Here is a 12,297-nt window from a genome sequence, read left to right on the forward strand (position 1 = left end):
GAATAGTTTGGGAAACTCTAGCTACTCAAGCACATTTGAGACTGTCTTGATCTCATTACTGGTACTTGCTAATAGGTAGAACTGGTTTAACTGAAGATTGTTATAGCAGCTGTAGGCCCAGGTGCTGAGCTATGCACAAAAACTAATTGCTGAAAGTAAGGTGTATGTTCAGCTGAGCTGGTAACAGCCAGAGCTTGTACATAGCTAGTATTTCACTGCAACTGCTATACAGAGCACACTGCTTGCAAGAGGTCTGCTTCCTTACTGTAGATTGTACTTGCAATGATCTTGGAGGAACAACAATATAAATTCCAGATACTAACAGCCTAGTGATGGAAAGAAAAGCAAGTCATAGAAGTTGCAATAGAAAAAGGGCATTATGTTATAGTTAAAAGTGCATGGTGGATGGTGCATGTAGTTCCCATCTTTGTGCCTCACAACTGGATAGGAGTACCAGCAGGAGACAAATGATGCACTGGTCTGGAGATGCACTTTGTAGAGTAATAAAACCAGCCAGGATAGTTCATCTTATAGGGATTAAGTTTACAAAACACTTTGGAACAGGTAGACAGCAATTTTGTTTCAGTAGCTAGTAAGCATCAGGCATCTCAGCTTCCCTAATTTGGTAAAACACATGTGAATCTCTGAAACAATACTGTAACTGCTTGTTTAAGCATTTAAGCCCAAGAGGAGAGTAATGAGATATGAACTCAAGGCTTATTTCACCCTAAATGCAGCTTATGAGGAAGCCCTGTGATCAGTAGGACAAGAAGTCTTGTTTAGGATACTCTAGCTTCTGAATGCTTCTCAGCAGATGTGTAAATGCAGATTACTTCAAGCAAGAGTAAGCTCACTGCAAATAATTCACACAATACCAGCAGATTATCACACCAGATAATGTCAAGCTTCTTGTCTTGCCACAGTGAAGACTTACATTCCAAAGTTCCTGTTACTGGATGTTAGTTGAACCAACCACTGAGTGTGTGAAAGTCAACAATATGCTTGAATACCAATTTATTGCTATTCCCTGAAAAGATCATAGGTACAGGTTTTCCAGACCAAGGGGAAAAAAAATAATTAAAAATAAATCACAAGAATTAGAATCCCAGAAATAGTCTTGCTATAGCTTTTATTTCATGTAACATGATCCATCAAATATTACATCTATCAATAACCATCTACAAATTCTCATCCCACTTTCCTTCAAAGAAATCTAGTCTCTCAGCATTCCAGTGTACTGCCCTCTCTTCCTAATCAACTTAACACAAATCCACCTGACAAGCTAAGCAGGTTACAGAAATACATCTGAATACTACATAGAAGACTGACAATTACTATGGCATTAGTGAGTCAAAACTGTGTATTTTTCACTCTGTGCAGAGAACTGCAACACCACGCTCATAGAAGCTACGGGGGTCTTCCTTGGTAGCTATTTCAAAGTCAACTGTAAAAATCAGATCAGCACGAGTGAAGTTCAGATAAACTGGTAGAGTAACCTGGAAAAACAAAAGCATAGAAGAAGAGTTATGTAAGGGCAGCTGAAGAGTGTAAGAAGTTTCTATAATATTACATAGTATTTGTCAGGTGGGAATTTAGTCTCAGATAACTCAATATTTGAAATATGAGGAAAAACCCCAAGACTAATGAATTCATCTAACACCCAGCCTTCTTCGTAGGTATAAACTGAAGTTTGGCCTCAACATTTCTGGTTGCCTCTCCTTAACCAACTACCAAGTAAAGACTTAGTCCTAGGTCTTTTTAACAGCTACTAGCCTAGAATTTAGACCATGACACTGCAAGTAGTGGAAAAGAACAATCTGCTGTGTGGTGCTCAACAGAGGTATCCATAGAGATTCAGGAAAAAAACATAAACTGCTTACTGCATCCAGTTACAGAAGTTTTTAAGTGTTACTTTTATCAATACTTACAACATTTGCTTTTTTATCAGCATTTGTCTGCTTGATCCAGCGAAGCTGTGTGATGGGCAGCACAGTTGAAATAGCATTGGAAAGTGACAGTTTGTTGTTGCTGCACGTAGCTCCCTGAAGCTTCAGGCCTGTAAAGTGAAATGGACCTTAGGTTTCTGAGAGCTTGCATGTACTCAGACAAAGACTGTCATTTAAGGGTGGTCTAAGACCTGTAAATGAGGCAAGTATTTCATACTGCAAAGTAAAGAGGTGGTAGCAGTACTGCTGAAATATATACTGACCTGAGTCTTGAGATTTGCTAGTATTGTATTTTCCTACTAATATCAAACTTATCTTTAAACATCTTCGAAAAGTATTAAGTTTTGCAATAACATGGTATTTTAAATTTAATATAGCTCATTTAATATACGAAGCTTCTGAATATATTTCAGAGCAAGGACTCCTTTCTGACAGATTTACCTGTGACTCCAAAACTGCATGCATCCAGTACTGCATTTTGTGTAGTTGTAACATTGACCTCAAGACAGAGTTCTTCAAGGGACCAACTGTTCGCTTGGGCAACATACTGTCTTGTAGCAGTAATATATGCCTCTGGTACAAACAGGCCACCAAGGCACACATGGATGTTCTATTTGAGGGGAAAAAAGATTTTAGAAAGGTATCAGCTGCAGTATTAATTAACAATTCTCATAAATATTACTTCAGCAGTCTATTTAGATTAAAAATTCCCCGTTGCTACTAGGAACACTGTTGTAACTGCTTTTTGCTCTAAGGTTATATTTTCTGTCATTCTGAATACTGTTTCCATCTCACCAGTATGAACACTTAACCTGCTAAGCCTCACCAGTTTGAGATCAGGAGATACTCAACAATACAGACAAGCACATTTCAAAGAATGTAACTGAATTTTTTTCGCCCGAGAAGCTATTTAGAAGCCTTGATAGGAAGACTCCATGAAGTAGTTATACCACTTATCAATAAACTCTAGAAGAAAGTCAACACAAGTTACCTTTAGTTCTTTTGCTCCACCAGAAGCAGCTGCCTGGGAAATGTTCTGCAGCTGTTTGATGCGCTCACTGAAGTCAGACACCCACTGAATAACCGTCATCCCAGCTGGCACTGTGTAATGAGACCAGCTACGAGGCAAAATACCTATGAAAAAATGTGCTGAGAATTAAGTTTTGTTTGCATAACATGTTGGAATTACACACACTGTCGACACTTCACTTTCAAGGGCCATTTAAAACCAGGACACCAGCTTCAAAGACTCAGTAGGTGAAAGCATTTTCAAAGATTACAAAGCAAATGGCCCCCAGGCCTATTATTCAATTAAAGTACTATTCATAGACTCATAGAATTGTTAGGGTTGGAAGGGACCCCAAGGATCATCCAGTTCCAACCCCCCTGCTGTGGGCAGGGACACCTCACACTAGATCAGGTTGCTTAGAGCCACATCCAGCCAGGCCTTAAAACCCTCCAGGGATGGGGCTTCCACTACCTCCCTGGGTAACCTGTTCCAGTGTCTCACCACCCTCATGGTGAAGAGCTTCTTCCCAACATCCAATCTGAATCTACCCATTTCCACTTCTGCTCCATTCCTCCTAGTCCCATCACTACCTGACACCCTAAAAAGTCCCTCAGCAGCTTTCTTGCAGGCCCCCTTAAGATACTGCAAGGCCCCAATAAGGTCTCCTCTGAGCCTTCTCTTCTCCAGACTGAACAGCCCCTGTCTGTCTCCACAGGAGAGGTGCTCCAGCCCTCTGCTCATCCTTGTGGCCCTTCTCTGGCCATGCTCCAGCACATCTAGATCCTTCCTGTAACAGGGGCTCGAGAACTGGATGCAGTACTCCAGGTGGGGTCTCACCAGAGCAGAGCTTCTCTTGATTCAGTTACAGAAACCCTCCAACAGCCACTTGAGTTACACACAGCTAGATGTAGCACAGCCAATTGTCAAATTGTCATGAAGATTCTAGTTCTTCAGAAAAAACTGAACAGGTCAAGTATCTGCAGTTCAGGAAATGCTTTTGTTCAAAGCAGACAGCAAATCTTACTAGAAGCACAATGCCTGATAGAGTTCCACATTTATATACAATTTTGAAACAGAACTTTAGAGAACTTGAGTATTTTCCAGGAGATTTTTATGAGAGCACTATTACTTAGGAGTATAAGCTACTTTGTTCCATCATAATTCAGAGACTGAAAGAATTCACTAAGACTTCAGCTTTGGAATTGAACTGCTCACATAAACAGTCCAAAGAGCCTAATATTATCTACCTCAACTTGAGACCTCAAACAAAACCAATTGGAATTTTATCTTAACATAGTTTGGGTAGGAAGAGACCTTAAAGACCATCTAGTACCAGCTCCTTAAGGGACATCTTTCACTAGACCAGGCTGCTCAAAGCCCCTCCAACTTGGCCATAAACATTTCCAGGGAGGGGGTATCCACAATTTCTCTGGATGGCTCCAAAGTATTGCCTGTGTCAAACAAAGTCAATCCCAATTTTCCTGCACTTTATAAGCTGCTGAGCATTAACAGTCCATAACTTGGAGAGTGCAAGAGGCAATGAGAGCACCAGGAGATGCTAATCTGAATGACCATACCTTTCACCAGTTCATTTATGAGTGTACGCAGGTAGTTGGTTTGTTTCTTCTTCCCTTCACACACCTGAACCACGTCTGCAAGGTCCTGACGAACATCCTGAAGCAGCTTAGCTCCCATTTTCACCTCTCTCTCAAAGAACCGGAACAAAGGATCCTGATTGTCAAAACATTGAAAAGAAGTTGCAGATCAAAGTTCCTGCTGGAGAGCTGCTAAAAAAGCAACCCCAACTGGGGTCCTGCATGGTCTGACCAGTGACACTGAGACTACAAGCATTAAACATAAAGATGCAGTCTTTGGTGTAGAAAGTGATTGCAGAGACTGTTCTACAATCAATCTGCTCTCCCTTGGAGAAGGGGCAAGGAAATAGATGTCTTGGTTGAACAACTAATGCAGGCTACCTGCAGCAGCTCTCGCCATTCAGCAACAAAAGGTTCTCACCAACTATCCCAGAATAAGTCTTCTGACATAGTTGTTAGGCAAAGATGGGCACATTCAACTAGGATGCTTATTCCTGAGTTAGGCCTTAGGGTACCACTGTACAGCTTTCAAAAGATTCCTTCATCCTTTGCAATTTCTGCTTCCAGTTAGCAGAAGCTGCTGCTGTATCTTGCCCCTCACTGTCATTGAATTTCAGCAGCAATTAGCATGCACTGGCTGTAAAGGCAGTCACTGCAAATCTGGAGGCAGCTCAATGCTCTAAAAAGCTCCAAAACACTGATTTCCTGAGGACAGGGCTGACCTAGACAATCAGCATACTACAAGCACAAATGGAAGCACTTATTTCTTGCCACCTGATTGTAGGAGAAGCTTCAGAATTCATACCTTGATAGACAGGTTGCCATTGTATTTCTTCAAATAATCTCCACAAGATATAAAGGAACTTTCAGTAGCACTTCAAGAAATCTAGGGGGGCATTACATATCTTATGGCAGTCAGAACTGGCATCCACACAGGTTCCGTTGAGTTTAATAGGTACTTGCAAATCACAATGCATGTGTTCCAATGCAGCAGGTGTGCACTTTGTATACCCACGTTAGATATTTAGTTCCTACCTTAATGTTTTCCACAGTGCGCTTCAGATGGTTTAGAGTTTGCGGGATAAGGTGAAGCCAGTTAGAGGCTGTGGTATGTAGTGTTCTCATCCAGGCTGGGCGACCATCTGATGTAGAATCAGTTCTTGTCTTCTTCTCAGTTTCTGCATAAGCTAGATCATCCTCATCCTCTAGCATCTGCATTTTCAGCATTTTACTGATCATATCGATACCTAAAAGCAGAAGATGTGCTGTTAGTCAGTGAAGTGGTGGTGTCAACATGAAAACAGCCTACTACATGCAAGAACTTAGGACTCTCCTGTTTCCTTTCTCTAGACCTAAGATTCAGAACTATGTAGCTGTAAGTGCTCCAGAGCTGACAATAAAACTTTCCAGAACCAAGATGGAAGCTTGACACCTGGAAGGCTCAATGTAACTGTTGTTTTAATTCATAGATTTCTGGTCAGTTTTGGACTACTTGAGTGTCTCAGTTAGCGGAAGTTAAACTGACCGTATTGAGGGAGGAAGGAAAAGCTGTCAGCCCTTTAGCAGGATTTATATTTCTCTCCTGCTTTGGTTAAAATGGTGGCCTGGTTCATCTATGCAAGACAGTTAAAGTTTCTGTTTTTACCTTGTGTGGTGAGAAGAACTTTCTCTGCGTTATTTGGCAGGCCCAGCCACGATGGCGTTTGTGTATCTGGCAGCATCTCAACCCACTGGACAAATTCCTCACGCCTGCAAGTCAGAGTTTTAGTATTCATTAGAAGGCTTCCTGTTACCTTGCCATTCTAATACTCTGCCTGAGACAATGTCTACACAGCTAAATTCCAGCACAGAGACAGAGATTAGAGTTTGTTTTCATTGTTGCTTGGTGGTTTTTTGTTTTTTTTTAAATTAAAAAAATAAAAGTTGTGCCTAGAGATCAGGATAATGAAAAAAGTTATACCTGATTCCATCTGGCATCTGAATATCTTTGTGCCCATCAACTTTGCAAGCCAGTTTGAATTCACTATCAAAACTTAAAGTAGTGAACAGACGTTCCAGGAAAGTGTTTAACAAACGTTGATCAAATTCATTATCGATACGGCCTCCATAGATAGACTGTGCCATCAGGGTCTTCAATGCAGACCAGGGAATTTTGTCAGGTGAAATGTTTTGGCGACCCTATAAATCAAATTCAGTGTCATTAGCAAGAGACAATCCTTTTCACATCTCTGATCAAATAATCACATTCAAGAACTAAATTAAATTGCCATCAGGCTATTTGTGCCTACTCATTTAACTCACCAAGTGTTTCCAGAACAGACTGGTTTACTGACAGTATTAAGTAATCTATGTATTACATATACCTTAAGTACACTATATTACTTGCCTTTGCTGTATCATCCAACCATGTATCTACTGTGTCACAGGCAGATCTCAGATCAGATTCTCCAAATTCATACTTCTTGGACCAACCCAGCGGAGCATAGCGCAAGCGCTCTTGGATAATGGCATGGAACCAAGCAAGGAGGAAATACAAACGAGCACGCTCATTGGGAGACTAAGAAGTGGAGAGGAAAACACAAACATAAATACAGCTGCTAACCAAGTGAAGTGATGAAAATCAAAACCTGCTAAAAGGCTACAAAACAGCAGACTGAATGCTAGATTGCTAGCAAAACTGAACACATTCTACCAACAGAAGCAGCAACTATTACTTTACTTCCATAAGAAAAACACCAATGCCGTATGTGCATCTCAAAAATGGAGGTTTTATCATCCAAAGTAAGATTTGAATGAACACATTCCTCCATCTACACAAACTGCAGCCTTACCTTGCACATTCTAGAAACTGGAATGCTGCTGAAAGTCCTCAGCATATTTGCTTTCACACCAGGAGGAGGTTCAAACACAAAGATTCGCCCAGCGCGTAGCAAATTCACTGGCACCTAGCGGGGGAAAAAAAAATAAACCAATACACTCAAATTCACATCCTTTAGTCTTCACTAAATCACAGTTTGTATTAGCTTCAAAATCTTACTGTAAGCTCAGACAGTTAAGTCCTAACTTTCTTTTGGAAGACAGGGGAAGCAGCAAAAGGAACAGTATGGAATTTTCAGCTACAATTCAGTTATCAGAAATCGAGGCTAGTAACTACACTGCCAGGCATGTATTCTCCTTTTTCCTTACTGCAGCAAGGAAGTAATTAGAAAATCTTCCCTGAGTAGTGCTCTTGGCTCTGCAAACCACTAACTCTATCAGAGAATCAAATTAACATTACCTTTGGATTAATCTCCATAGTAAGGAAGAGTCTGAAGCAAGCATGAGGTTGTAGGGAGTGCAGCTTCTTTTCCAGTTGCATGAGCCAGCCAGGAGCCAGGTGAACGTTCTTCAGCATTACCCATCTGTGAAGTTTTCAAACAGAACAAGAGCTTTTTACTGTACAGCTTATGGATCCTGGTTATCACCATCACTGACTGACAGAATATGATGCCAATGCTACAAATTTTCTTCCATCTTTTAAACCTGTCTTCTGTAGAGAATCAGTTACTGTGTAGCATTTAGTGGGTTAACTTTCCTGTTTTGCAGCTACACCCTACTACGCTTGAAAAATAGATAAATTGAGTTGTGAACAGTTGTGTTTAAATTATTACAAATTGCAGTTCAGAAGATAGTCTCATTTTTTTTTAACTCACAGGTTTATCATATATTTAGCCAACATGTTACTTAACCCATCCCCTCTGTTTACTTTTGTGCTAGTCAGTCCTCTAGCTAAAAAGGAGACAGAGCTTACCTTCCAGATTTCACTGCTGTGTTTATTGCTTTATCTGCTTGGTTAAACCCTTCAGCAGAACCTAAAAGACAGAAGAGTTGCTAATGCTTACTGCTAACAATTTCTATTTATGTTTAGATGATGAAATAAGGTATGTTCTTACCAATAGCAATAGAAGTAATCTGTGTGTTCTGCTCAGCTGCAAGGTCTTCAACATGACCACTGGCATCGTAACCAGGCACTGAACACATCAGCACAGGGGTATTAGGCTTTACCTGTTGTCAGAAAAATTTTAAAGGACATGAATCAGTCACTACATGACTAGAGAATGCAGTAAGCTCAGTCTTTTTTGCTTCTGGCCAGCAAAAAAAGGTTTTACTGCTCTTATTTTTACACTAACAAATTGGTAAACAATCCACTCCTCATACTATGGGGAGAAAGATAAGCACAAGTAATGTTCCAGTGGATAGCTTCACTCATTATGGAACTCATACAAACCTCAGGATTTTAGCCTTTGAGAAACAAGTGGGTTACCTCTGTATCTACGATGTGTGTCAGATCTAAAGGCTGCTCCATAATGGACATGAAAGACTCTCCAAGATTTGTTGAAACAAAGGTATGTGCCATTGCCAACAAACGATCTGGACGGAAGGCCTGGATCAGAAGCAAGCGATGAATGGCCTGTCCAATGGGAGCTGAACAGAGGAGATGGGATTAGATAGGATGGTGAAAAAATCCCCAAACATAATCAACACCTTCCTCTCTGGTTCTCTATTCAGTTTTTCTCATCTTGTTCTGAAGACTAGATACTAAAAAATTTAGTTATCCCCTTGCAAGACCTATTGCAACATTTTAATGACTGTATTGTCGTCACCTTGGTAGCCTAAAGAAACTCACCACCTTCAGTTGGTTCGTCTTCTGTGACAGTCCTCTACTTAATTGCTCTGTTGTGAGCCCTTTAAAAGCCTACCTTGACAAGATGCCCTTTGGATTATTCTACTAAAATCCTATGGTTTACAAAATCTACAGTCTGGAAGTACTGCCATGAAGGAACCAGTTTGAACTTCCAGGGACAACAGATCTCTTCTCATCCATTCAACAATCTGCCACTCTCCTAGAGTCTGAAGTATTATACACTTGTCTAGTGTGGATACAATAGATAACCAAGAGCTGCTTCAGCCCACAGTCAAACAGCTTTAGAGCAGATAGTAAATACAAGCTTAGAATCCTTAATTTAGAAAGCCATCTACTGGAATGAGCCCTGAGTGATCAAAGTGCAAACACTTCCTAATGTTACCTTTCAGACAGCAGAGGAACTGAACGGCAACAGATACCCTTAAGTTCTAACTCCTAAAATATTAGCATTAATGACTAGTGCAGCAAGAATTAAGACTTCATGCTTAAATACAACTGCAAGTGGAAACATGCCAGTGAGTCAGGCCTGTCCTCAGGAAATCTGCCTCTTACGAGCCTTTTAGGGTATTGAGCTGCCTCCAGATTTGCAATGACTAAAATTAATCCAAACTAATACATAATCTAATGAGACTGTAGAAGCACGTTTCATCCTCAGTGGAAGACCAGTCCATTAAGTTAAGGTGCAGGAACTATTGTTTGCAAAACACTTCTATTTAAACAAACACAACCAAAAGCTAAACTACCAGATGAAGTTCTTCCACAATCTCAAGATAATGACTTTCCCAGGCACTAAGACACAAATTAAAGTTCTACTTTAAAGCTGCTTTAAAATCCTAGTAATTCTACTTAGATTAATACAGTAGGATTGGTGGGGACAATAGCGCATCTTAACTTACTTGCAGGTTTTTCTTCAGTCCAAAGGTATGGTACAGTCTGCTCTGGTGAACTGCTATCCAGCCAGATACAGAATTGCTGTATTGAAAGAAAATAGCATAAAAAAGTCTGCTGCAAGATGCAGGATTTGTTCATGGTGCAACAGAGATGTTCAAGCTCAGCCTTAAAATCTGGACTTTAACATACTGCAGAAGTGTTCACCTGCATAGCAACTTTCAGTAGGAAACAAATGGGTAGGATTGCCAGCCTTGGATCTTCATGAGAGCCTTAAACATGCTAGTAAGTAGCTAAATGTTCAAACAATGAAATGCACAAGTTTGTAAGATTTTTCCCATTTAATGCTCATATCATTTATCTTTAGAAGAAAAACTTAGGTTGAGTACCAGATGAAGCATTTGAGCTTCTATCTACAAATAAGTCTTGAGAAGTAAGACAGGGATAACACTGTTAAATCGAAGCACTATTATTAAGTCAAACAGATGTAGCTCCAAATACTGTCCAACACTCATAGTTTGCTCTTTTCCAAGGCTGCTAGATATGGATGGTTTCAGTGTTTTATATATAAATGGTTTGCATATTTTCCTGAGCAAGACTGCAACTTGACTAGCACATTTACTAAGTTCTCAGTTCATTTTTCACCATAAACTTCTCCAAGATCTGTTGTGGCTTTTTTAAGCAAAAATCCATACATAAAACACAAATTAGGCCTTTTTTTTTTTTTTTTTTGGTGGTGGTGTTAAATCATTTCACTGATACCCTCCTAATTCTGCACTGCCTCTAGTACCCTTGATTCTACAGATCTCTATCAAGTTCCATCCCAAGCTCTCTGCTATTTTACCACAGACTGGTAAGTTTGAGGAAAACTGAGCAATGAGAATTCAACTTCTAATACAAAAACTATGCAGGGCAACCAAAGAGGTACTACTGAAGATATGGACATATTTTGGAACATACAGTTTCACAGCCAGGACACAAATGTATTTGTATAAAAATCAGATATTGAAAAGGAGCAAAGCGTTCAGCAACTGATCACTATTCAAATTTACTCCAAATAGTGATGTCCATAATGATGTTATATATGGCTAGGGCTGTTCCCCTCTACGCATAATTATCACAAAACAAGGATACACTAAAAGCTCACAGTATTGCACTTTCTGCTACCACAGAAACCAAAGCTGACTGCAAAGTCAGACAAATGGTGAAGGTGCTTCAAAGGCTGAGTGATGAGCAATGCTGGTATTTACAAATCAAAGCTTAATAGCTAAACATTTTAGAAGAACATTAACTTCCACAGTAAATGCAATTAGTTAATCTGTAAGGCTTCCTTTTTTGTATCGAGAGCTTACTTGCCAGCATGAAGCTCTTAAAGCAGACACTTAAAAAGCTTAACCAGACAGTTTAGGGTAGAAACAAAACTTAGCCAACACTTACCTCATCAGCTTGAACTTTTGAAACAAGGTCCTTAAATGCAGGAAGGCAGCTCAGCCTCATCATTGCTTCTGTTTGCTCTACAGTCAAGCCATTGATTTTGGGGAGAGATGCAGTGTTTAGAACAATCTCCTTCCCTCTCAAGAAGTGCTGGAATTCTGCATCGTATGTAGGCTCCCTAACGTTAAGGGAAAAGAAGATGTTAGTTAGACGCCTTCAAGATATTCCTTTTTCAACTAACATGAAGAGAGAAAACAAATGTTACCCAATAGTGCCTTTCAGTTTAATCCGAGCCAACAACATAGCAAACGTTATATGATCTTGATGCAGCATGCCACGTGCCACCCTGTTGAAAGCCACCTATCAACAGAACAGGGAAGTTAGTAGCGTAAGAGGCCTTGGACTCTAACCTTTCAAAAATGATTGAAGAATTAAATTTACTAATAAAAAAAATGAACCTGAAAGAGATCCTTTGTGATGATTGAGAGACGGTGGGTATGGTCTGTAATTCCCTTCAGGTTTGGGTTCTCATACAAGACATTATGATAGATATCCAAGAAAAACTGGAGAGAGTACTGGTACAGGAAATGTATCTGAAAGAGAACATTATTTTATCTCTTAAGAGTCCTGCCATTTGTTAGTCAGTAGCTTATGCCTACCAAATTGCAATACAGCAGCCCAGGCTGGAATTAGGCAGTGCTATTTGAACGGTAAATATGTGAAACTTCTGGTAGGAAGAAT

General features: G+C 40.0%; 1 protein-coding gene across 1 annotated transcript in view; it reads right to left on the minus strand.

Moving 5' to 3' along the window:
- Window positions 1-1,112: 1,112 nt before the first annotated feature.
- The window catches only part of DYNC1H1 (dynein cytoplasmic 1 heavy chain 1), a 44,489-nt gene continuing 33,304 nt past the window's right edge, over window positions 1,113-12,297 (minus strand). Inside the window, exons 61-78 of the mRNA XM_054161834.1 lie at window positions 12,015-12,149; window positions 11,822-11,916; window positions 11,560-11,734; window positions 10,131-10,206; window positions 8,854-9,014; window positions 8,483-8,594; window positions 8,341-8,401; window positions 7,828-7,951; window positions 7,382-7,495; window positions 6,937-7,107; window positions 6,511-6,728; window positions 6,196-6,299; window positions 5,586-5,797; window positions 4,533-4,686; window positions 2,938-3,080; window positions 2,388-2,556; window positions 1,929-2,056; window positions 1,113-1,496 (exon numbers count right to left, since the gene is read on the minus strand). Of these exons, the coding sequence (XP_054017809.1) occupies window positions 1,368-1,496; window positions 1,929-2,056; window positions 2,388-2,556; window positions 2,938-3,080; window positions 4,533-4,686; window positions 5,586-5,797; window positions 6,196-6,299; window positions 6,511-6,728; window positions 6,937-7,107; window positions 7,382-7,495; window positions 7,828-7,951; window positions 8,341-8,401; window positions 8,483-8,594; window positions 8,854-9,014; window positions 10,131-10,206; window positions 11,560-11,734; window positions 11,822-11,916; window positions 12,015-12,149 (2,481 nt within the window). The 3' untranslated portion in view covers window positions 1,113-1,367. The remainder of the gene's footprint in view (window positions 1,497-1,928; window positions 2,057-2,387; window positions 2,557-2,937; window positions 3,081-4,532; window positions 4,687-5,585; window positions 5,798-6,195; window positions 6,300-6,510; window positions 6,729-6,936; window positions 7,108-7,381; window positions 7,496-7,827; window positions 7,952-8,340; window positions 8,402-8,482; window positions 8,595-8,853; window positions 9,015-10,130; window positions 10,207-11,559; window positions 11,735-11,821; window positions 11,917-12,014; window positions 12,150-12,297) is intronic.

Source organism: Dryobates pubescens, chromosome 5, assembly GCF_014839835.1.
Source record: "Dryobates pubescens isolate bDryPub1 chromosome 5, bDryPub1.pri, whole genome shotgun sequence".
Lineage (NCBI taxonomy): Eukaryota > Metazoa > Chordata > Aves > Piciformes > Picidae > Dryobates > Dryobates pubescens.